The sequence below is a fragment of the Scomber japonicus genome, chromosome 6 (assembly GCF_027409825.1).
Source record: "Scomber japonicus isolate fScoJap1 chromosome 6, fScoJap1.pri, whole genome shotgun sequence".
Taxonomy (NCBI): Eukaryota; Metazoa; Chordata; class Actinopteri; order Scombriformes; family Scombridae; genus Scomber; species Scomber japonicus.
The window spans coordinates 19,741,013-19,762,546 of NC_070583.1; the positions used below are offsets into that span (position 1 = coordinate 19,741,013).

The 21,534-nt window shown below is 39.4% G+C and overlaps 2 protein-coding genes across 5 annotated transcripts in view; one reads left to right on the forward strand and one right to left on the reverse strand.

The window, feature by feature from the left end:
* LOC128360474 (rho GTPase-activating protein 42) overlaps positions 1-12,972 on the forward strand; it is a 56,775-nt gene extending 43,803 nt beyond the window's left edge. Inside the window, exons 8-25 of one of the 2 annotated variants that reach the window (XM_053320910.1) lie at positions 308-437; positions 851-951; positions 1,076-1,185; positions 1,943-1,999; positions 3,788-3,866; positions 4,206-4,245; positions 4,563-4,625; positions 4,817-4,891; positions 5,606-5,690; positions 5,888-5,946; positions 6,781-6,886; positions 7,141-7,300; positions 7,958-8,108; positions 8,414-8,803; positions 9,113-9,269; positions 10,444-10,506; positions 10,635-10,714; positions 11,547-12,972. In XM_053320910.1, coding sequence (XP_053176885.1) covers positions 308-437; positions 851-951; positions 1,076-1,185; positions 1,943-1,999; positions 3,788-3,866; positions 4,206-4,245; positions 4,563-4,625; positions 4,817-4,891; positions 5,606-5,690; positions 5,888-5,946; positions 6,781-6,886; positions 7,141-7,300; positions 7,958-8,108; positions 8,414-8,803; positions 9,113-9,269; positions 10,444-10,506; positions 10,635-10,714; positions 11,547-11,635 — 1,995 coding nt within the window. In that variant the 3' untranslated portion in view covers positions 11,636-12,972. The remainder of the gene's footprint in view (positions 1-307; positions 438-850; positions 952-1,075; positions 1,186-1,942; positions 2,000-3,787; positions 3,867-4,205; positions 4,246-4,562; positions 4,626-4,816; positions 4,892-5,605; positions 5,691-5,887; positions 5,947-6,780; positions 6,887-7,140; positions 7,301-7,957; positions 8,109-8,413; positions 8,804-9,112; positions 9,270-10,443; positions 10,507-10,634; positions 10,715-11,546) is intronic. The other variant, XM_053320911.1, reaches the window with a different exon arrangement.
* A 1,049-nt stretch (positions 12,973-14,021) lies between these two features.
* On the reverse strand, positions 14,022-19,062 carry pgr (progesterone receptor). 3 transcript variants are annotated; one of them, XM_053321452.1, is made up of 9 exons: positions 18,904-19,062; positions 18,123-18,540; positions 17,350-17,459; positions 16,209-16,325; positions 15,573-15,878; positions 15,083-15,227; positions 14,833-14,963; positions 14,279-14,436; positions 14,022-14,177 (listed from the first exon to the last, which is right to left on the reverse strand). In XM_053321452.1, the coding sequence occupies exons 1-9, from the start codon at positions 18,992-18,994 to the stop codon at positions 14,022-14,024; spliced, it is 1,632 nt and encodes a 543-aa protein (XP_053177427.1). In that variant the 5' UTR covers positions 18,995-19,062. The 3 variants fall into 3 exon arrangements, with proteins under 3 accessions (XP_053177427.1, XP_053177426.1, XP_053177425.1); XM_053321451.1 differs by having other exon boundaries at positions 18,123-18,358; positions 18,452-19,062; XM_053321450.1 differs by having other exon boundaries at positions 18,123-19,062.
* Between the last annotated feature and the right edge of the window lie 2,472 nt (positions 19,063-21,534).

A 21,534-nucleotide genomic window follows, 5' to 3' on the forward strand; every position in this document is an offset into this window, starting at 1 on the left:
GACTGCAGAAAAGAGGATTCCTGGGATGTATTAACAGCTGAGTCTCTGTTGTAATTTGGGATTTTCTTGAAGAAAAAGCTTCCAATATAAACTTAATGTATTTGAATCAGAAGCTCTGTCTGTATCTCAAACTGGTTTGCCAGCGTGTTAGTCATTCGTTCCCCAGGTGGTGTCATGTAGCTCCACAAATATGTTGCTTTTGTCAGTTTTATGATGTTTTTCTCCTTTTTTTTATTTAATTTCTTAACCAGCTCCTCAGGTTAGGCAGGCTGTGCAATGATATTCAAATCCTGCATTTTTCATACAGACACGGAACAACTTTGTGAGCACCAAGCAGGAAGTGGAGAAGCTGATGAAGAGGATAAGGTCTGCAGATCAGGACTATAAACCCCCAGGCCAGTGGACGATGGAAGGCTTCCTGTATGTCCAGGAGAAACGTGAGTGTTTCTAGCTGGGCTCCCAGCCAGGCATGCCCACTCATGCTATCTCCCCTCCCCCTGTCTTACTTATAAGTGCATGGTTTTACATCCATCACCATAAACATGTCTTGAGTTCTCCCAGGCCTCTGCAGAGGAGATCCTCTCACACATAGCTCATAATTCATCCTGTTTACCAATTCACTTTGATGTGCTCTCAAACAAGTCTCTGTGTATGTGTGTGTATGTGTGTGTGTGTGTGGGGGGGGGGGGGTCCACAAACTGTAGATTTTTATCAGCAGCAATAAACAACTTCTGATTTATCACACTTTAATTGCAAATTGATTTTCAGAAGTCTTTCCAAAAGCCTGTGATACAGAGAAAAATGTTTTGATTCAACTACTATTTGCTTCTTCTTTATTTATCTTTCCTAGGTCCTCTGGGATGCACATGGACACGTCACTACTGCACATATGAGAAAGGCAGCAAGACCTTTACGATGAGCAACACTGAAACTAAGTCGGCTGGGAAACAGGTAGTTTAGTTTAGTTTAGTTTATCTATCTATCTGCCTACCTACCTTCCTTCCCTTCATAAGTGCGTTTCTTTCATTTTTAATTTCAATATACATTTATTCATGCATCATGTGCTTATTTTTAGAACGGGCTTGTTGTGAACCAGCCAGAGATGTTCAAGCTCAAATCCTGCATTCGGAGGAAAACTGACTCCATCGATAAGCGTTTCTGCTTTGATATCGAAGTGGTGGAGAGGTCTGTGACTGTCTCAATTATCTATATGTTCCCAAAAATGTGTTACTGTAAAACTTACGTGGACTGAAAACACACATACAACTTAATATGTATTACAAATATTAGCCTCTCTAGCATGTGGTTCAAAGTCACATGAAAATAGTCATAATTTATTGTTTAATATATTTATTGAGACATTTGTCAGCTGTCTTGTTATTTCATCATTAGCAAGGATAGTATATTTGAAGAAAGAAAACACTTACACATAATAAACCATAATATCCACAAGTCAGCATGCTGCAGTTTCTTCTATATGCACTAAATAATAGTAGTTACTATTGAATTACCTTAGAGATTTTATATTTTGAAGTTTATATGGCATTTTAACATAAACCTGCTGTACTTCCAGTAATGTAAGACACAGTGAATATTTGATCAACTAACATATTTGACTGTAAGACAGATTATTTGCATGTGGGATGTTTTGTTCTCATGCATTTTGTGCTTTATCGAAACCCAATTGATCCTGACAATTAACCCAAATTGCCATGGGAGTACAGTACACAGTACTTAAAACATGCAAAAGCTGTTTAGGTTTGATTAACATCTTCAAATACACCCTGTTTATCAGTGTCAGATGTTTTCAGCTCTGTTTGTGTCATGCATGTTCCTCAAGTCCTCTCCCTCCCAACCTCTTGTTTGTTGTATGTCCACAACATCGATATTTTCTCTATTTATGAACCCATTCCGTCTTTTCTCTGTGTTCATGTCAATGTAGAAATGACATCTATCGTGGAACTCTTTTCAGACCACTTCAGTTTTTCTGTAAAGTCCGGTATGTGAACTGACCAGTCCTGCCCTTTCAGAGCAGTTGCATGTGCTGCATGTGTGCTGCTAATTGTATCATTCACTCAATCTCAAATTCAGACCTTCTAATGAAATACTCCTGCCTTCTTACCACTTCACAAAATCAGACATCACTTGGTCAATATGGGCTAAAGGCTACATACATAATACATTCTCTACTTGTCTGCAATTACTCAAACAATGCATTAATTTATATCATTCTGAGAATCAATTGATCATTTTGCCTCTTTCTAGAAGTTTCAAATCCTGTAGCTGTGTGGGAACATTCATAATGGATTTGTGCTAAATGTTTTACTGGGGATAGAATGAGGGATTGGCTAAAAATCAAACACTGTCAAGTTGCCTACTCACTGATTAACAGTGGCTGAATTGATCAAGTTGCAAGTTAATGAGAGTTTGATATCAGCTCATTACTGCATGTGTATTTCATTATATAAAGTTAGCTCATCAGTGAGCATTATTGTTGCACAGCACCAGCAGGGCCAGCACTGCTCACCCTTGGTGAGTGTTGCTGAGCATGGACAATAACTGCAGTTTATTTGCAGGACAACTCATTTATCATAAACGACGATGCCCCAAGGTGCTTGTTCCAAACACAAGGACAATGTGGGCCAAGCTCCAGTCAGCTTCAAGCTCATTCATTCATCCTCATTATAATAACCATACTATTAGACCTATAGCCCAGCCAGAATCAGGCCAACCATCTCAGAACTGCATTTCTAGGGTTGGTTCACCCAAATTACAAAAGGGGTATCTAGCCAGGCCTGTATATTTGTTTTGATTGTCCAGATCCTGAGATATCTCCCTCCATCCCAGCGTGTAAAGAAATTAATACATTTCAATTTATGGTGCTCAAAACAATTGTTCAGTTTATTCATTTTAAAAATGTAACAGCAACATGTCTTTCTAGAAAGTGTGTCCCAATTACTTCTACAATAATCAACAGACCTTGCTGTAGACAGTTTTCATAGGTGCCTTGGTAGGAAGTACTTATTACCAATGAAAGCTGTGTGTTCTGTGGATTAATAATGTTTGTCGTTGTTTCTGAAAAGAGATGTTGCTCTTGAGTCTGTTAAATTTTTAATGTTGTAAGCATTGCAAACAAAATTAAATTCACCTCCATTGGTTTAGGTTGGAGGCATGAATAACGGAGACAGAAATCTCAAAATCTGGACAAATAAATGCAAAACTATATGCATGGCTGGGCATCACTTGAAGTAACATTAAAAATGTCTTTTTTTTTTGGTATAGTAACTTGGTTGAAACAACCCTTTCATTGCAAGACATGCAACTCTACATGGCTCTTCGCTAGTACTAACCATCACTACTGGATGGGGTTTAGCTGTCATTTGCTAGTATCATCAGATAATGTATCATCAGATTGCTACCAGCTATAGCAGTGCTACATATGAAGAGCAGATAATACACCAGTTTCAAGCTATTCAGCACGGTGAGATGAGACATGAGACACAAGAAATGCTGTGCTGCAGAAAAACAGAGGAGATAAAGGTGTATGCATGTTGGGTGCAATAAATGAATCACTCTAATATTAAGCACATGTAGCATTTAATTGGGAGTGGAATGTGAAGCACAGAGCCAACCGAGGGCACAGTTTGAAGTCAAGCATTTGCACACGAGCTATTTTAGTCACACTAGTCCTTTTATAGTGGTCTCAGCCAGTGTAAACATGGTCTGTCCAGGGGCCCCAAGACAATGAGATCAGACTGAGACCAGCTTTTCTCTGAAATCTTTCCAGGCATGGCGTTATGACACTGCAGGCACTGTCAGAGTCCAACAGAAGATTGTGGCTAGAGGCCATGGATGGCAAGGAGCCGGTGAGGACCTCTGCCTGTTTGTTTTTGAAATATTTATTTTGTGTCGGCTCCTGTTTGGATAGGATGGGTTTTTTTGTATGTTTGTTTGATAAAAATATACAATACCAAAACTGATGTATTTGTCACTGGCACCCTCTTCTGGTTCAGATTCGGTTCAGCAACATCGTTTTAAGAAACCATGAGCTCACCATTCACTTGTTCTAATAATAGACTGCCCACTTCTACCATAGGAGCATGGGGTGGGGGTCTGAGCCATGATTCTCTTCTTTAATGGATTTTGTTTAACTTTAAAGAGAAGGATTTCATAACTTACTAATGCTTTATGTTAACCATCTCCAGATTTACAACCTCCCTGCCATACTGAGCAAAAAGGAAGAGAGTAAGTGTGTTTCTTTAATCTCTCCAAACCCCTTTCACCATGGTAAAGCATAAATTCAGCTTTCTAAGACTTTGAATAAAATCTCTGCACACATTCACGCACACACACACACACATCAAACACATTTGTTACCTATATCCATCTCTGTTCATTAACACAATTACTTGACATGCACCCACTCAGCTGACATAGCATAGCCTTACATCACAAGGGTTGCATCTTATTAGTTGGGGCACATGCATAAGGGAGAGCTTATTATTCCTGCATGATACGTGGTTAATTGACGTGTCAACACTATTTCTTGTGTTGTATTACAGCACTTCTTAATGAGGCGGGCTTTAACTTTGTGAGGAAATGCATTGACCTGGTGGAGATGAGAGGTGAGGCATTTAAATCTCTCTGCTTTCATCTGTCAAACGACTTGAATGCATCCTGGTGGTGATTATGAATAAAAATGTGATTCATTAATTAGTGGACATGACAAAACGCTGCACTTGAGCGACAGAAAGTCAAACAGAAAGTCTTTGATCCTTGCTCCAATCCTTTCTTTTTCTTTTTCATTGCAATTCAGGTCTAAATACGATGGGACTATACCGGATTGGAGGGGTCAACTCCAAAGTACAGAAGCTGATGACCACAGTCTTTGGTAAGTAACCCGATTATGAAATAAAAATACAATTTCCCACTCGGCACAGTAGTATAGAAATTACTAATAGGATCTCTGTTCAAAGGGACTGGAGCCAAATTTAAAGTATCAAAGCTTGAAATTGTACAGCTTTTTTCTATCATTAAGACTATTTCTCTCTTAACAGTCTCACATGCCAAACAAACAGATAGTTCTGCAATTTCATCATGCCTGAATTATCATTTTCAGAAATCCAATCTATTTTTATAGCTTTCAAAACTCTAGGTCATGAACAGCTCTGAATATGATCTCAGTTTGAAGTTAAAAGCTTTATAAAACATAATATGAGCCTGCAGAGTGAGGAAAGGTGTCCTCCTTGTGGTGTGACAGGGTAACAGACATTATGCCTCATTATGTTGCCATTACTTTATTAGGTACCTAAGGCAATTGTGTATGCATATATTTCATATATCTGAAAAGGAACAGTCTCAACAATCTATTAAATTCTCACTTAAGCTGGATCTCCATCTCTCTTGGACACCACACATGTATTCATTTGCACTTACATTTATGTCAGATTCTTGGGTTGAGTCTCTTTAAGAAAAACGTCACTGTTTATAATGCTTATTTAACTAGCCTGTCAGTTTGTGTTATGTATAATGCTTGCTTCAAACAGTTTCCAGCCTAATCTAAATGGAAAATGAATAAATGAATATAAAATGTGTTTTTCAATAGCTTCCAAGGCACCTGTGGATATGGACTTGGATCCAGAGACGTGGGACAACAAAACTATCACCAGCGGTCTGAAGAATTACCTCAGGTCAGCTCGCCCCACCAGCTGTGTGTCCTCAGCTGTCAGGAATCATCATTGCCTCCATAATGCCTTTTTGAAACCTCCCTGGTGTTAGTCATGCATTCAGCGCTGCCTCTGACACACAAATTGCAGATGGCTGCATTTATTAAAAAGGATCCATGCCATTCAGAAAATAAATGACAACCACTCTCTTTATTCACCAGGTGTCTCTCTGAGCCTCTAATGACCTTCAAGCTCCACAAAGATTTTATCATGGCTGTCAGTAAGTTATGAAAAGTTACTAACAATGTAATAGATATTTTAGCAAAGGCTTTATTGACTTTTATTATTATACATAAAATAACATTTCCTAAGTCAGCAGGGCATAATCAAGTTCAAAACATACAGTGTGAATGGGGAGATTACATTTGTGCCAGAAGATTAGCACATTTGAATTTGGTAAATCCCAATTAGTATTTGATCATTAGAGAACACAATATTTCAAAATGTATTTATGAATAAATTGAATTTGCTCCAACCATTTGAAAGCAAATTGAGTTTGAACTTGTATTTCAAATTGAGTCCATTATGAGATAGCTTTGTGGGCGCTACATACCGGCTATTACAGCTGGAAAATCAAACAAGCAAAGATTGAACCAATTAAACTGTTTCCATCTCAGGCTACAAAAATGGGGGGGGGGGGGGCTCCATTGCTCTCTCACGTTATGTGAAACTGGTTAGTTAAATTGGTTTGATCTGTGTTTGCTTTTTTCTACACCTCTGGATACAGTGTCTTAGACAGCTGAATATGAGTTTGAAATGTGTTCTGCCACTTCAATTTGATGTCGTATTTCTCATATTTGTTATTTTTCATTATATATATTATATGTAATTCATGTTCATATTGATGAAATCTAATTCTGAACTGCACTCATACTTGTCAGACATTATCATGCCAGTATACTCATTACTATAAATAGTCTCACTCTAATCACAACATTGTGTGACATTTTGTTATTGGTAACATTACCATTTTTTCTGCAGTTTCTAAAAGTTGTCAGCTTGTGTAAGTATATCACCCTCTTGATCATCTTATGCCTTATTTTACTTTCCTCAGAGTCAGATGACCAGAACTACAGGGTGTGTGCTGTCCATGCCTTGGTTCATAAGCTGCCCGAGAGGAACAAGGAAATGCTGGAGCTGCTAATAAAACACCTCGTCATGTACGTGATCCTGTAATGAATCAGTTACACTGCAGCCCTAAAAAAAGGGCAGCCATGTGAGAGACAATAAAGACTGCTGAGAATGATCAAACTGTCTTCATTGTTTGGGGACACCTCAGTACATTTACAGGCCTCTTTAAAACTGGCAGTACTTTGTAAAGAACAAATCTGTCACTACATGGGAAAGAGTTCACATTTTACATATCACACCATAATATAGAATAGCATCTCATGCCCATGTCCTCTACCTGCAGAGTTTCCACCCAGAGCAAGTTCAACCTGATGACAGTGTCCAACCTGGGTGTCATCTTTGGGCCCACCCTGATGAGGTCTCAAGAGGAGACTGTGGCAGCGATGATGAACATCAAGTTCCAAAACATTGTGGTGGAAATACTCATCGAGAACTGCAACAAAGTGAGTCTTTGTTGATGTACAGTATGTTTGTAGTTATCTCTGCACCATTTAGCTCATTCTTTCCTTATGTCATTCTTACTTGAAAGGTCTTTTATCACAAGATTTACACTGTCTTTGTTTTTCCATTCACCAATAACAATTTTTCTAGAAAAAGAAAACCCAGCTGATGTGCAATTTTTAAAACTATTTGACAAAAAGACACTAAACATAGCACCAGGGTGGGTGATATGGATAGTATAGTCAATCATTGTATAAACAATTTTATATTACACTATGTATATATATATATATATCTTAACGGGAAGAAACCTCAAGTAGAACCAGGTGTCAGGTGGGTGGCCGTCTCCCTTGACTGGCTGCATTGAGTACATTCATTTGAGAAACTGTTCACAGATCACATAACCCAATTTCAAAGTAGATATCTCTGGTTGTGTTATACCTGGTATGATGTAACTGGTTTATTGCAAGAAAAGACTACCTCAGTATAAGTAGTTTTGCAAAATATCTGATGGCTGACAAAATACTTAAGTCTCATGGTAAAGATTCTTAAAATATTGGTAGCAAATTTCAATAACAAAGGTATCCGCCTATATTGATTAAGAATAAAGAGATGGTGTAGTTGTGTTGAGTAATTAGTGCTTCTGCTTGGACTTTCAGATCTTCCACCAGCCTCCGGACCCCAATGTGCCCCTGCCTCAACCCCAGAGCCGGCCTGGCTCCCGCAGAAGCAGAGCCATCTGTCTGTCCACTGGGCCCAGGAAACCACGCAGCATCTACACCCCAACACTGTGCCTCGCAGATGCAGAAAGTGAGTACCAAATCAGTTAATAACACCTAAGTTCATCAAACCACTTTACTGCCAAAACACCAAAAATCTGTGGCACATATTAACTGTCAGGCATTTGCACAAACTGTCTCGAAAATGTTCTGTTTTCTTCGTATTTTTGAAATGGAAATTAGTCATGCTATTTCCATTTAGGCTTCATGAGTGTGAGTGATATCTTCAGAGAAAGGCATTTTCTTTAAGCCATAGTAACCACATTCCTCACTCTGCACTTCACTCAGCAGGTTTTAATGAGGGCCTTGTATGCCTCTTCTCTGGTCCCTGCATAGGTGACACTTTCAGTAGCAGTCCAAGCAGCACCCCCATGGGCAGCATGGAGTCTCTGTCCTCCCACTCCTCTGAGCAGAACAGCTCCTCCAAAACAGCCTCCTGTGCTCAGGTCAAGGACAAGTCGCTGCTGGACCTCCGCCGAATGTCATCACAGCTCTCAAATGGCCCCAGGAGCACGGTGTGTGTCAGCAGCCCAGAGTCCAGCTCCAGGGAGGATGCAGGGCGTACAGATGGAGAATCAGAGGATGCTCTCAGTGTGTCCTCAGTCAGCACCACACCCAGGCTGTCTCCTGCACCCAAAAAAGCACCACACAGCCACTTTGACCTCAGGCCACGACTGCTGAACCGCTCTGCTGCTCCCTCTCTCAAATCACTGCATATATCTGAAGGTAGGAACATCAAATAATGCCAGTTTATGTTTGCCTGGTTGGTTTCACTTGCAGTAATGAAGTGGAAACAAACCTCATGAAAATGTCATTTTTGGACAGTAATGAATTCATAAAGTGAGACAGAATACAGGATTGAATACTTTCAAAGATTGGTAGCACCCCTGTGATTTAAGCACCATTTAAGCAGCAGCTTTGAAGTATCATTTACAGGGCACATATCCCAATTTACTGGGTATGGTGTATAAAACTTTAGTGTCTTTGTTTCATTTCCATGAAGACAGGAGTTATTGTTTGTATGTCTTCCTCAAGGCCACAGGAGCTGCTCTGGATCTGCCCAAAATCTGTCAACACTGGAGTCCAAAGAGAGTTTAAAGCCTACTGAGCATCCAGACCTTCCACCAAAACAAGTGCTCCGCCGCAGGATGGACACCTCAGCCAGCAACGGCTACCAAAGACCTGGCTCAGTGTAATGAACTGAAATATAATTTATGCACATTGTCAATCACTTTAAACCCAGCGCTGAAACAATTAGTTGAATAATTGATTAGCCATTGATTAATTGGCACTTCTTAAGCATAAATGACAAACACTCACTATTTCCTACCACTCATATGTCAGGATCTGCTGTTTGAGTTTTAAACTGCTGATCTGAATAAACGATTTAAAGCTATTACCCTAGCTCTGGGAAGATGCAATGAGCATTTTTCACCATTTATTGATTAATCCAGTAAAGAATTGCAGCATATTAGATGATGAAAATAATTGTTGGTTGCAGCCCTGATACCCCTGATAATGTGTTTATGTGTAGCACAAAATAGATGCAGGTCAATAAGGCTTAAGTTCAATAGTTCAGCAACATTTCTCTCCGACTTTCTCCCTTTCTCTTTTTCTCCCCTCTGCGTCGTCAGCTTCCTGCTTCGTCTGTTTATGAGCAGTGAGCATTGGGAGGGCTCTAAGATCAGATGAGTATGTGCTAGGAGATTTATGTCTTTTCCTCTCTTGTGGGAGAGCTGGCTTTAATTATGTTCTGCCTGCTCTTGGGTTGATGTGACCCAGCAGCAGTCTACACTCCTTCTCTTGGGACAAACAGATTGTTTGACTTGTCATGTCTGAGAAGCCAGTCACACACGTCTCTCAAGTGGTTTCCATGTATAGCACCCACCCAGCTCGCCCTAGGCTCTGCTGTCCCCTTGACTCTGAGGTTATTATGCTCAGGGTCAAGTGCAGCCCTGTTATATGGTTAAACTCAGTTCAGCATCATGCTGAAGCTGAGTCCACCCTGAGGAAGGAAACCTCCCCTATTGTGTTGTTACGCCTTTCACCTCATTCTAAACAATGAGAAATTCTGACAGGGCCAAGAGAAAGTATATCTCTGTGTTGTGGTCCAAAAAAGGTCAGAAAGGTATGACTTTCTCTCTCAGGTTGCACTCCAGATTTTATAGACAATAATATATCAAAAAAAGATTTCACACATTTACTGACTCTACATCATCTCTGATCTTGGCACATATTTTTCTTTTGGGTGACATTTTTCAAACAGTTCTTTTTCTGCTGTTAATGTTATCCTTGTTAACAGCTGTCAGGTAGAGTGAACAGTGTTGTTTTTCATTGTCCATGTTCATATTTCTCTTTTTTTACAGGGTTGCTGCCAGAGCACTGCTTTTTGAAAATGCCTCTTCCCCACAGTCTGTACCAGTTGGAAGGTACTGTATAAAAAACATGGCACCATATTCTACAGTTTAACCTAATTAATCCCTGTTTCATTTCTCCAGACCTACCATGAAATGATCTGTTGTTTTTGTTGTTGTTGTTGTTGTTGTTGTATTTATAGAGATGCTAAGGCGATGTATTCCTGTGAAGCAGAGCACAGCCATGAGCTAAGCTTCCCCCAGGGGGCGCACTTCTCAAATGGTAAGCAGAGCCAAAACAAGGCAAAAAATTATACTAACTTTGCTTCAGATGTTCTCACTAAAGCACACATGCCTCCATCTCTTTGCGTAGGCTAATGGACATTTGAACAGTGTACACAGACAGTCTGTTTTGGCAACACACAGCAAAGACTTGGCTAATTCCCAGTATTATGTTGAGGCATAAAATGATTTTGCTCTTAGCACAACGCCCCATATCCATTGCTAAAATCCAAACAGCCCCAGGATTTTTTATTGCCTCTTGCCTTTTCCATGAAGTGATCACTTGGCCCACAACCAGAGCAGGCAGGTCACTGTAACCTAGTGATGGAAGGCACCAGTGCCTGTTCCCTGTTAACACAGACAGCAGAGCCAGCAGCCAAATGCAAAAACATCAACAAATGCTCCCTACCATTTACCAGCAGGCAGACCACTTTTATTGCTTTCTACATTAGCAGACCATTTTCCTCGACATCCTTATTCAGCACATCTCTGCTTGATTGTTTAAGCTGATATTTTTTTACGATTTTTCTCTTTTTAGAGCATCTCAATAATGATTAACCATGTCATATTTTTTGTGTTTTATACTGTATGTGTGTGATTAAGTAATGTAATCCTGCTTTCAAGCCTGCTGAAATACTAGGGACTGAATTTAAAGAGCAGTCTTACCTAGAGTCTTCCTCAATCTGCAGTAAATGTTATCTGGGAAAAGTCTGGGAAATAATGTCATCAAATGTGGGCTCAGTGGTTCTTATCACGTTACACTAGATAAAGAATTGTTCTTTTTTTCTCTTTTTCTTTCACTAAATTATTTTTTCTTATTTTTTTTCTGGTAGTCTACCCTTCTGTTGAACCAGGCTGGCTCCAAGCAACTTATGAGGGAAAGACAGGTTTAATCCCTGAGAACTATGTTGTCTTCCTCTAGAAACATTGAATATTTTTCATGGTATCCATGGGAAAAAAATCATGTTTTTTGGTTTATGTTGTTGTTGTTCTAATTATTGCTGGTATCATGTATGTCATGTCTGTATTGTATGCATTTCTAGCAGATACCAAACAGAGCAGTAACTGCTAAAACAGTGCTAGAAGTTCAAGCTCCATTTTTTTTGTAATGAATTAATTCTCAAATGTTTGGGGATTCTGCAGCTAGCCAGTAGTTAAGAGGACGTAGGTATGGCATGATTGCTCTTACCTACATGTAAATACAGTATATTACCCATGGACTGCACAGATGTTTTTAGGCCCAGTATTAGCCTACAGAATCACAAAACAAGCACATCCCATTTCACAAGTTTTATTCTCAGAAATATATTATCTTTTAACTTCCCACTATATCAATGTAACACTCAAGTTGATAATGGAAATCTGTAGTTTGATAAACATTTTGTAATAACTGTAATTGAACAAACTGTGATTTAAAATAAGGATACTTATCTAATCAATTAGAAAGAACATAATGAGTTTGCACCTTAACTTTAATGTTTTTGGCCTGTGATTATTGTTCATCTACTGAACCTGCTCACTGCTGCAGTGCACTTTCTGGTTAGCTTAACAGTACTGTACTGTACATTAATGCTCTTGAGTTTTTCTGTAAATGCTAATTAAAAATATTCACTTCTCCTAACAGTTTATTACTATAAATTATCACATCAAATATATTTCATATGTTAAAAAAAGTGATTTTTTTATTGTGTTGAATGCTATTTTTATGAGGTGAAGGCTTCACCTTTAATACCTGTTGTGTTACTGTGGTACACTGGTGGTACAAGCAATGACAACAAGACATGTATTCTCTATTACTGTAACAACATTTCAAAAATACAAAGTTCATAGCCATCCAAAAAGTTAACTTAAGTGATACAGTTTCAGAAAATGAAAAAGATTAAAGAGAGAAAACAATCATCAAGCTTTTTGCCCTTTGGTTATTACAAACTGAAAAGGCCTTTAGCTGGGCCACGAAAAATGTATTTGGGGAGTTATTTGAGAATGTGCACTCGCCAAGATCATGATGTTCTTTTCCATTTACATCTATGAGAATGTGAGGTGGCCTTGGACAGCGATGCCGGGATAATACTCCCTTACAGTCTTAACATGCACGGGAATATCACGGAAATTATATCTACATCCTGAATGTGCAACATTTGGCATTCTATTTTGTTTTTCTTTTTGTATGGCAAGCTTGTTTCCTTGCAATCATCTACTGTGTCTTGACGTTGTATTAGCATGTCTATAAATAAACAGCATGATTTATTAGACCTATGGTCCAAATTCTTTGTCACAGTCGTATGTTTAACTTGTGCTCGCTGCCAATAAGGGATTGTAATTTCAATAAGTAAAACTTTCTATAGTGAGGACATACTGTAAGTGGTTTGGATGTTGTCTCTTGTGTCCCTAGTTTTAGATCCTCTACTGTGTTTTTGGTTGGAAGCTAGAATTAGCCTGACAGATAATTTAATTATCTCCCAGTCTGATGAATGTTCCTTCCTTTCCGTAGCTACATTAACATTTCTTGCAGGAGTATATCACCTTCACCAGGACAGTTTTAAGAGTTTCAAGAAAATTTGGTTTAAAGTTAGACCATGGTACAGTTAAGGCGTGATTCATTGTTTGTACCGATCTGAATACTAATCTGACATTTTTAAGGGTTTCTAAAGATTGCTAAGCTTTTCATGAATTAGATCTACTGCACTTGAGTTAAATCAAAACTATTAAATAGGTGTTATTATTAGAATACGATTTATAGCATTGTGCAGCCTGGGTGGAGATGTGTGCTAATTCATTTAAGTGTATAAACAGGATTTTACAAATGTTTTCAACAAAGTGTTCTTCCCAGTTTCTCCTCCCAAGAGTAGGTTCAGTGAGTCATACTAAGAGCTGCCTGCCCTAACAGAATTTTATTTAGGTGAGAAACATTTCTTTGTTTCTCTTATCTTTTTTTTCTTTTCTGCAGCTTCAGTACAAATATTTCAGTATCTCAAAAAAACAACATCAGCTAGTTCCATCAGCTAGTTCCATCTATAGAGAATATGTTGATGGGGAAATGGTGGCTACACCAGATTCAAGGGTTTTTTTATACGGAGGAGGTTTATTGACTGATCCCTCTGAATTTATGATATTCCAGATATCTCTACAAAAACATGTGATTCTGTTTAACCACATAAAGTAAAATAGCTAAAGAGCATTAGAGGCAGTTTGGCAAAGTATAGGTAACTGGCTACATTAGTGAAGGCTATGAAGAATCCAGTAATAGTTGGGTGAATAATCCAGTCACAAGATGTCTCTGCAGAGTCGTGATGTCTGTGCTGGCATCATCATTTGGTATGGAACAAGAGGGGCTTCACCATTCCTGCCAGGACCTTGGGAAGCTGGGAGGAAATGACCTCGGTCATCATCTCTGGAAACTCCACTCTCATGGCGTCTGCCTGGATGAAGGTGCTCAGGCAGAACAGGTTGACCTTCTTCACTATCTGTCCAATAAGAGACATTCATGTTTGGCTTAGTACTCATTAAAATATCTTAAGACACATATGAATCATGCTGCTGTACTCAGATCATTAAGGGAGCATACATCATGCATGGCATCCATCAGTTTGGTGAGGTGGTAGAATCTCTGCGAGCTGGCCACCATGCCCTTCTCCTTTATGTGGATGACCCTGGTCAGTTCCCGAATGTAGTTTTGTCTCATATCTTCAAATGCTGCCTGGCTTTTCACTCCCTCAAGAGGCACTGAGAGCAGACACGTGTAGATTTACAATAGAATTTCTCCAAACACATTATTCACTTTTAAATGTAGAAAACTATAAAAGAAAGCTTTACAAGCACTTATGAGATGCAATGCCAGTTAATAATGATTATTTTGGAAGTAACATGCTACTTATGGAAAACAATGTTTTTTAGTGAGCGTAAAACTGGGACATGATAACAGCTGCAACATAAATCCTGTCAAGGTCCAGTCACCCGTTGCAACACTCCCTTTAGAGGGTCATCAAAGCTTCACATCCATGTTTGCAACACTTACACAGTGTAACTAGTTCCAACCAGAAGGTCAACTTAAGGTAAAAACAACTTAAGGTAAAAACAAATAGTCAATCTTGAGTCTGACACTGATTTTCTGTCTCTTACCTGTGTTGAGTAATATTATGGCTTTCATGCAAAGAAACTCCTCGCGGGTAACTTGAAGATTTGCAAATTCCTGAGGGATGAACTGCATTGCTAGGCAAAGGTCATAGATTGGAGATCTCCTCATTTGTTCCCTGAACAGAAAAAAATATTGAACATGTTGTGTTTTTGAACAATGTAGATCATTTTTACATTTTCATTTAAATCACTCATGCATATGTCTATACAACTCAGATTGCGTTTGATGACTTACTGACTAAGAACCAGGTCAGGTGCAAAGTATAAATATTCACTGGTGACATTCTGAAAGGAGCGCCAGCCAAGAGAAAACACCATCAGGTTCATCCATGAATACTGGATGAGGGTCATCTGATCATTGATGTGAAGATTCCGAAATCCTTAGAAAGAAAATAACATGCTGTATTAGATCGACGTTTCAGATCAAATTGTCTGTACAAATATATTATCATAACCAGTGGTGCAATTGGTTTCTAGTTATATTCTGACTCAGTTTAAAACTTTAATACCATTTTATATTTTATAATATTGCTTTCTATTTTATCATTTCCTGTGACAATCAAGTGGTTTTATACCACTTGAGGAAACTGCTGTTATAGCCAGTATTGATGGCTTTACAAAACCCTCTATCTCCTTCAGTGTGAAGGCTGAGACCTTCGGGGAGGCCTGCCGGTGGGTCCCCATGGCAACAAATGCTGTGACCATGAGCTGCACAGAGCTGTTACCTGGCAGAGACTTGGACCATTTGACGATCCACAGCAGCTGTTTCTCACACAGCCTGTTGAGACTGTTTAGCAGAAGATGGGTAACATCGGACTGGGTGCTGTCATAGCCAGAGTACATGGTCTCTGGTTCGATGTTTTCCAGGATATTGATGATCTGTTGCGATAGCTGCACCTCACGGATGCCTGGTATGCACGACATGGTGGTCAAGGCCTGATTGTTGTTGGACATGGCCAAGTGGGACTGGAACATCAGGGACGGGGCCAACCCCAAGGCTTTCAATGCCCCAAAACGCTTTAGCTTCCTGCCTGTGACATAAAGACAAGGTTTAATTAGATCTGATAAGGAAGAGCATTTGTGCCCACATCACAGAGCTTCATTGTTTTGCTTCCTATGCCAATCAAATTCACTATTAAAGTGGTGAAATGGCTCAAATTTGGACATAAAAAAGGAGTTAAATACTTCTGCTTACAAAAGGATCCTGTTTAATATAAATTCATTGTTATCCTTTTGATCCGAACACTTTAAACATTCTCTTTTATGCTAATCATGGTTTCAAAGTGTGACTTGGTGGTTGATATGTGTCATATGGGTGCATTAGCTCTGTGCAAAAAAAAGAAATCCAACAAAAAGGGTACCTCCAAGCATCATTCCTGCTTGATAGCACTTTCGGAGGCGACACGCAGGGCAATTTTTCCTCCGGATTTTGTCCACAATGCAGTCATTTCGCCCAGCACAGAGATAGCTATGATGGCCTGTTGAGTAAAAAGGTACAGACAATACACACTATTTTAACAATGCTTGGTTTTCAAATATGTAAGGAGAAGAAGAGGCACATAATGAGACGAAAAAAAGTGCTGAAGGGCTTCTGACTATTAGCACGGCTACTCCACTCCACACTTTCTGTGCTGAGGAGAGATCTTAAGGGGAAAATTAGATAGAGGCGAGGCGTGTGAGGACAGAGTGACACAGCCGTGGTGAGACATAGTGGCTCTTAGATATCTCACATTTCAAGATAACTAGAAAAACAAGTCCAAGACAAGGAACATGGTGAACACTGGTCAATGTGATACTGTTGCTAATGACCTTTAGCGGCTACCATAGAAGGTCAGTCAAATCTTATGTGGTAACTCCCTGGTAACTGATATTTAGTTACAGCCTGTAACATTCAGTGTTTCTTTTTTTCTTCTTCCATTTTTCATGTTTTTGTTTATTTATCAGGAACAATGTCGACTGATTAACAACCACAACCTTTAACTAGATTACCTTAGGTGGCACATTTCCATCTACAAAAGCAAAATATTAAATGGCATTTGTTACAATTTAACATGTATAAAAAACATAGCAACCACAGTGGGTATGAGAGTATGTGAAGACCAACAGCGGCCTCATGTTAAAAAAGGCATCTTGAAATAGAATAAAATATTAAAAGAATTAGTTAAACTGTCCGCAATAGGTGAGGATTTAGGTTCTCTCCTTTCATGACAGTCCCAGTACAATATGTATGAGTACCATGGACAATAGAGGACTTTTTTACAGCCACAGTCATATTTGGGAAAGCACAAGTATTATAATAATAATAAATAACATCAACAATGGCTACAGTAAATCATGGTAGGAGCACAATACCAGGACCCTGAAACTGAATTCAGCCATCATTCATTTTATCATTTACACCTGTGCTTTTGCTACTGTGACAAGTTAAAAAAAAGTTTCTCTGTGACAAAGGTTTATCGATGACTGAGAAAAAAAAAGTAGAAGAACATTTTCTTTCCTCACCTTCTACTGCTCTTTTAAAAAATACTTTACAGCTCCCGCAGGTTAGGACTCCGTAGTGGCAACCAGATGCCTCATCACCACAGATCATACACTGTCTCTGAGGTGGCATACTGAAAAAAGAAAAACAGTTGCATTGATGAAGTGTCTATGAAGCAAAATTTAGGTACAAACTACAGAAAGATTACTTTTAACATGCAAAAGACCTTAATTTTAAAATGTAATCATCCTTTTAACTTTTCTACATTAAGATTAGGGTGAAATGTTCATTTGAGGCAGGGGTCCTTGATGTTAGTTGATATAACGGTGCGTGGTTGTAGAGCAGGGGATAATTGTTTTTCTTTTTTTTTTTTTTTTTAATTTATTTATTCACGCAGATATGGTATTTGGGAAAATAAATTGGGATAAGATGTTATCACTCACTCTTACTTGTTATCAATAGAAGTGCACTGATTTTATAACATTTCCATGAGAGACAGATGGCAGTCTAGATAGTGAAGTAAAAAACAACAAGTTTGTCTTTTTTTCTTGTTTCTCAGCCTCAGAAATAGACTGACAGAATGATAAAAGTGTAATTGTTGAGCACTAGGGAGTGATCTGTCCTCACACTGAGATGATTATCAAATGTAATGATTAATATACAGCCCTATCTCTAAATTGATCTATCTTTTAACTCTTAAAGTCTCACTTACAATAGACCTGCATTCGTCATGAATACGTGCATTGCCTCTATTTTAATTAAAAATGGATTCATCTATGTGAGAGTTTGTAATTACCCGGGGAAAGCGGTGAAAGGTGAGAGGTTCCGCTGAGTCAAAGCTTGGCTCTGGACCCCATGATAGCCGTTGTTTGTGAACGGGTCCTCCGTCATCCCTGCAGAATGGCACCAGTACTGAGACTCACCAAGAGACGTCTGCATCTGCCAGCGGGGAACGTCGGGCTTGTACATCGCCAGTTGAGTGTCAAACTCCATCACACCTTTCCCGGACAAACCACACCTGGAGTCAGTCCTCTGCAAAGTGGCATTTGGTAATAAGGGCATTTGCTCTGTTTGGTTCAGGTCGATCAAAAAGTTTGGAGATCCCTCCAGCGCTGGTGTAGAAACTGCCGACTCCCCGTCACCAAGCCCCAGCTGCTTCCTGTCCGTGTCGCAGCAGGTGTCAAGATCAGGTATCTCTGATGATGGATCAAAGCTGGGACACGGACTTTCCATAATCACAGAGGGTTCATTTTCATCCTTAATGAATTTACACGCTCCGGCTGTAGAGGAGAGGCTTAAATTTGCGCCTGGCAAACTTTCGGATGTGGCCACAGTTGTCCTCTGAACTTTTACAAAATCTTCCCACGGCACACTGTCACACTTAAGAAATTCAGTGCCACGACCAAAAAAATGTTTTGCAGCAAGTGAACCATCGAGCATGTTACAGTCTTTGAAAACGGTACCGTCGCTGCTGGAATGACCGTGGACCAATGTGCCAGCGTTACCATAATTACGCACGGAGGAGGGGGACATGCAAGTCAGAGACGGTGGCTCGTTAGATAATTTAGTACTGTATCCAGCTTCAATTAATTCACTTACTCTTGTATCGGTGGAGTCAGCAATCGAAGTACTAATAGTGATCATCCTTTCGTTGAGTTTATTTTCCATGTTCTGAGCCACAAAGCGCACAGCAGAGACTTGAGTGCGCCGGAGCCTGGACGGCGTGTGATAGGCTGTGGTTCAGAGACCTTCCTGAAATCCTCCTCCCAGTCGAGAAAGGCTGTGACTTCGCCTTTCTTTTACCTATGAGTCAATCCTGTGCAATTCAACAGCTGCTCAGAAATAAAACCAACTTTCAGCCTGTGCTGATCAATCTATGCTATAAAATGATATAGTATATGTGCTCTACTATAGATATAAAGTACAATCTATACTTTAAAAAAATAACCTGGCTATACTATATAAAACTAACATGACAACATATTTAGTTAAATCCTTGTTGTGGGTGTCATGTTTAAAAGCTGAATTCTTCACAGATTTCCAGTTGCTTTTCCTATTGAGAGTAAATAGCCAATCCTCGACAGGATGTCATGGAAAGAATCAACGCAGAGCCACGCTGGAGAAATATATGTACACTTGACAGCAGACCTACAGTGAAATAGCCAGCCACTGGGGAGAATCTACAGTAGTTTACTTCAGAGTGTAGAATGATTAGTCTCCACCCTACTGAGGTCAACAATGGAGACAGTGTTGGTCAAATGAGGGTGCCAAAGATGAGACTACAATACTTTTATTTATCCCAAAAAATCAATCATAGCAATTGTTACCCTTACCAGCCCTGCTGAACTCAACTGAACATCAAGCCCCCTAATTTTGTTGTCATATATATGTGTGATATATATATATATATATATGTGTGTGTGTGTGTGTGTGTGTGTGTGTGTGTGTGTGTGTGTGTGTGTATGTATGTGTGTATATATACAGTATATACATATATTCACTTTGGTTGAGTAGTACCATTTGTAGCTATGAGAATAGGATTACATGGTGTTTGTAACCGTGAGAGAGGTGGGAGAGTCGGAGATAAAAAATCACTGCAATCCATTGTGCTTTGCAGTTTTATCTCCCACTTTGAGACATCATTAATCTCTATGGCAGTGAGGTGTTGAAGTAACTTTATGGAGTGTTATGTAAGGTCTGTATCCTGTAATGAAGTCAAAGTATGACTTTTGTTTCTTAGTTTTTCCTCTTAGTTTCATGTAACAATCTTTTCCAGTTTGATGTCTATTTTCTGCTGCTTGAAATCAAAGTTCCCATTTCAAGCATTGGGTCTTATTATCTTTTGCCAAATGCAACAAACAACCTTTGATAAAGTGATGATTTATCCGTTTACCTCGCATTTACTGCATGATGGTCCTCTATATTTCTTATTGTGTCATAACATCACCCTCACCTCACTTGTGCTCATCTAATTTACATAAGAGAACATTTCTGTTAGTTAGATAACAGAAAGGGTTTCACTATTCAAGTTAATCAGTCGAGTGTGGATGTTGCTGATGCATGTAGTTATGATGTAAACGCAGGCCTTGGCCCTATCTTCTGCGTCATATTTTTGCTATCACTGCATGGGGATTCTCATGCTTTGGCCTACATAATTCTTGGAGAACAGTTTCTCATTCATATCTACATGATGTGTTCTTCAAATGCTGTAATGACCTAGTTTTCAAACATTAATCTGTAATTGTGACGCAAGTGGCTCATGGTGACCACCAGCAGCCTTCAATTCTTATGTAACACCATATTATCAGCTTGTCAATCAAATAACTGTAAAGCATCTTGTACTACACTAGTATGTATGAAATGTGCTAAATAAAGTTTGATTGATTGATTGATTGATTGATTGATTGATTGTGTAACACCATGTTCTGGTAATCTTGTCATCTATTTGACAAGCTTAACATACACTATATTGCCAAAAGTATTGGCTCACCTGCCTTGACTCGAGTCGCATATGAACTTAAGTGACATCCTATCCTTAATCCATATAGGGTTTAATATGATGTCGGTCCACCCTTGTGCAGCTATAACTCTTCTGGGAAGGCTTTCCACAAGGTTTAGGAGTGTGTTTATGGGAATTATTGACCATTCTTCTAGAAGCACATTTGTGAGGTCACACACTGATGTTGGACGAGAAGGCCTGGCTCTCAGTCTCCGCTCTAATTCATCCCAAAGGTGTTCTATCACGTTGAGGTAAGGACTCTGTGCAGGCCTGTCAAGTTCATCCAAACCAAACTCTCTCATCCATGTCTTTATGGACCTTGCTTTGTGCACTGGTGCACAGTCATGTTGGAACAGGAAGGGGCAATCCCCAAACTGTTCCCATAAAGTTGGGAGCATGGAATTGTCCAAAATCTCTTGGTATCCTTTCACTGGAACTAAGTGGCCAAGCCCAGCTCATGAAAAACAACCCCACACCACAATCCCCCGTACACCAAACTTTACACTTGGCACAATGTAGTCAGACAAGTACCGTTCTTCTGGCAACCTCCAAACCCAGACTCGTCCATCAGATTGCCAAATGGTGAAGTGTGATTCGTCACTCCAGAGAACACATCTCCACTGCTCCAGAGTCCAGTGGCGGCGTGCTTTACACCACTGCATCCGACGCTTTGCATTGCACTTGGTGATGTATGGCTTGGATACAGCTG

Coding starts and splice junctions, on each gene's coding strand:
- pgr (XM_053321450.1), bottom strand. CDS start 18,994: ATGGAAAATAAACTCAACGAAAGGATGATCACTATTAGTACTTCGATT. Junction 17,460..18,122: donor CCTTTCACCGCTTTCCCCGG/GTAATTACAAAC, acceptor TTCTTTTTTCAG/TATGCCACCTCAGAGACAGT. Junction 14,964..15,082: donor CCTGACCTGGTTCTTAGTCA/GTAAGTCATCAA, acceptor TTTTCTGTTCAG/GGAACAAATGAGGAGATCTC.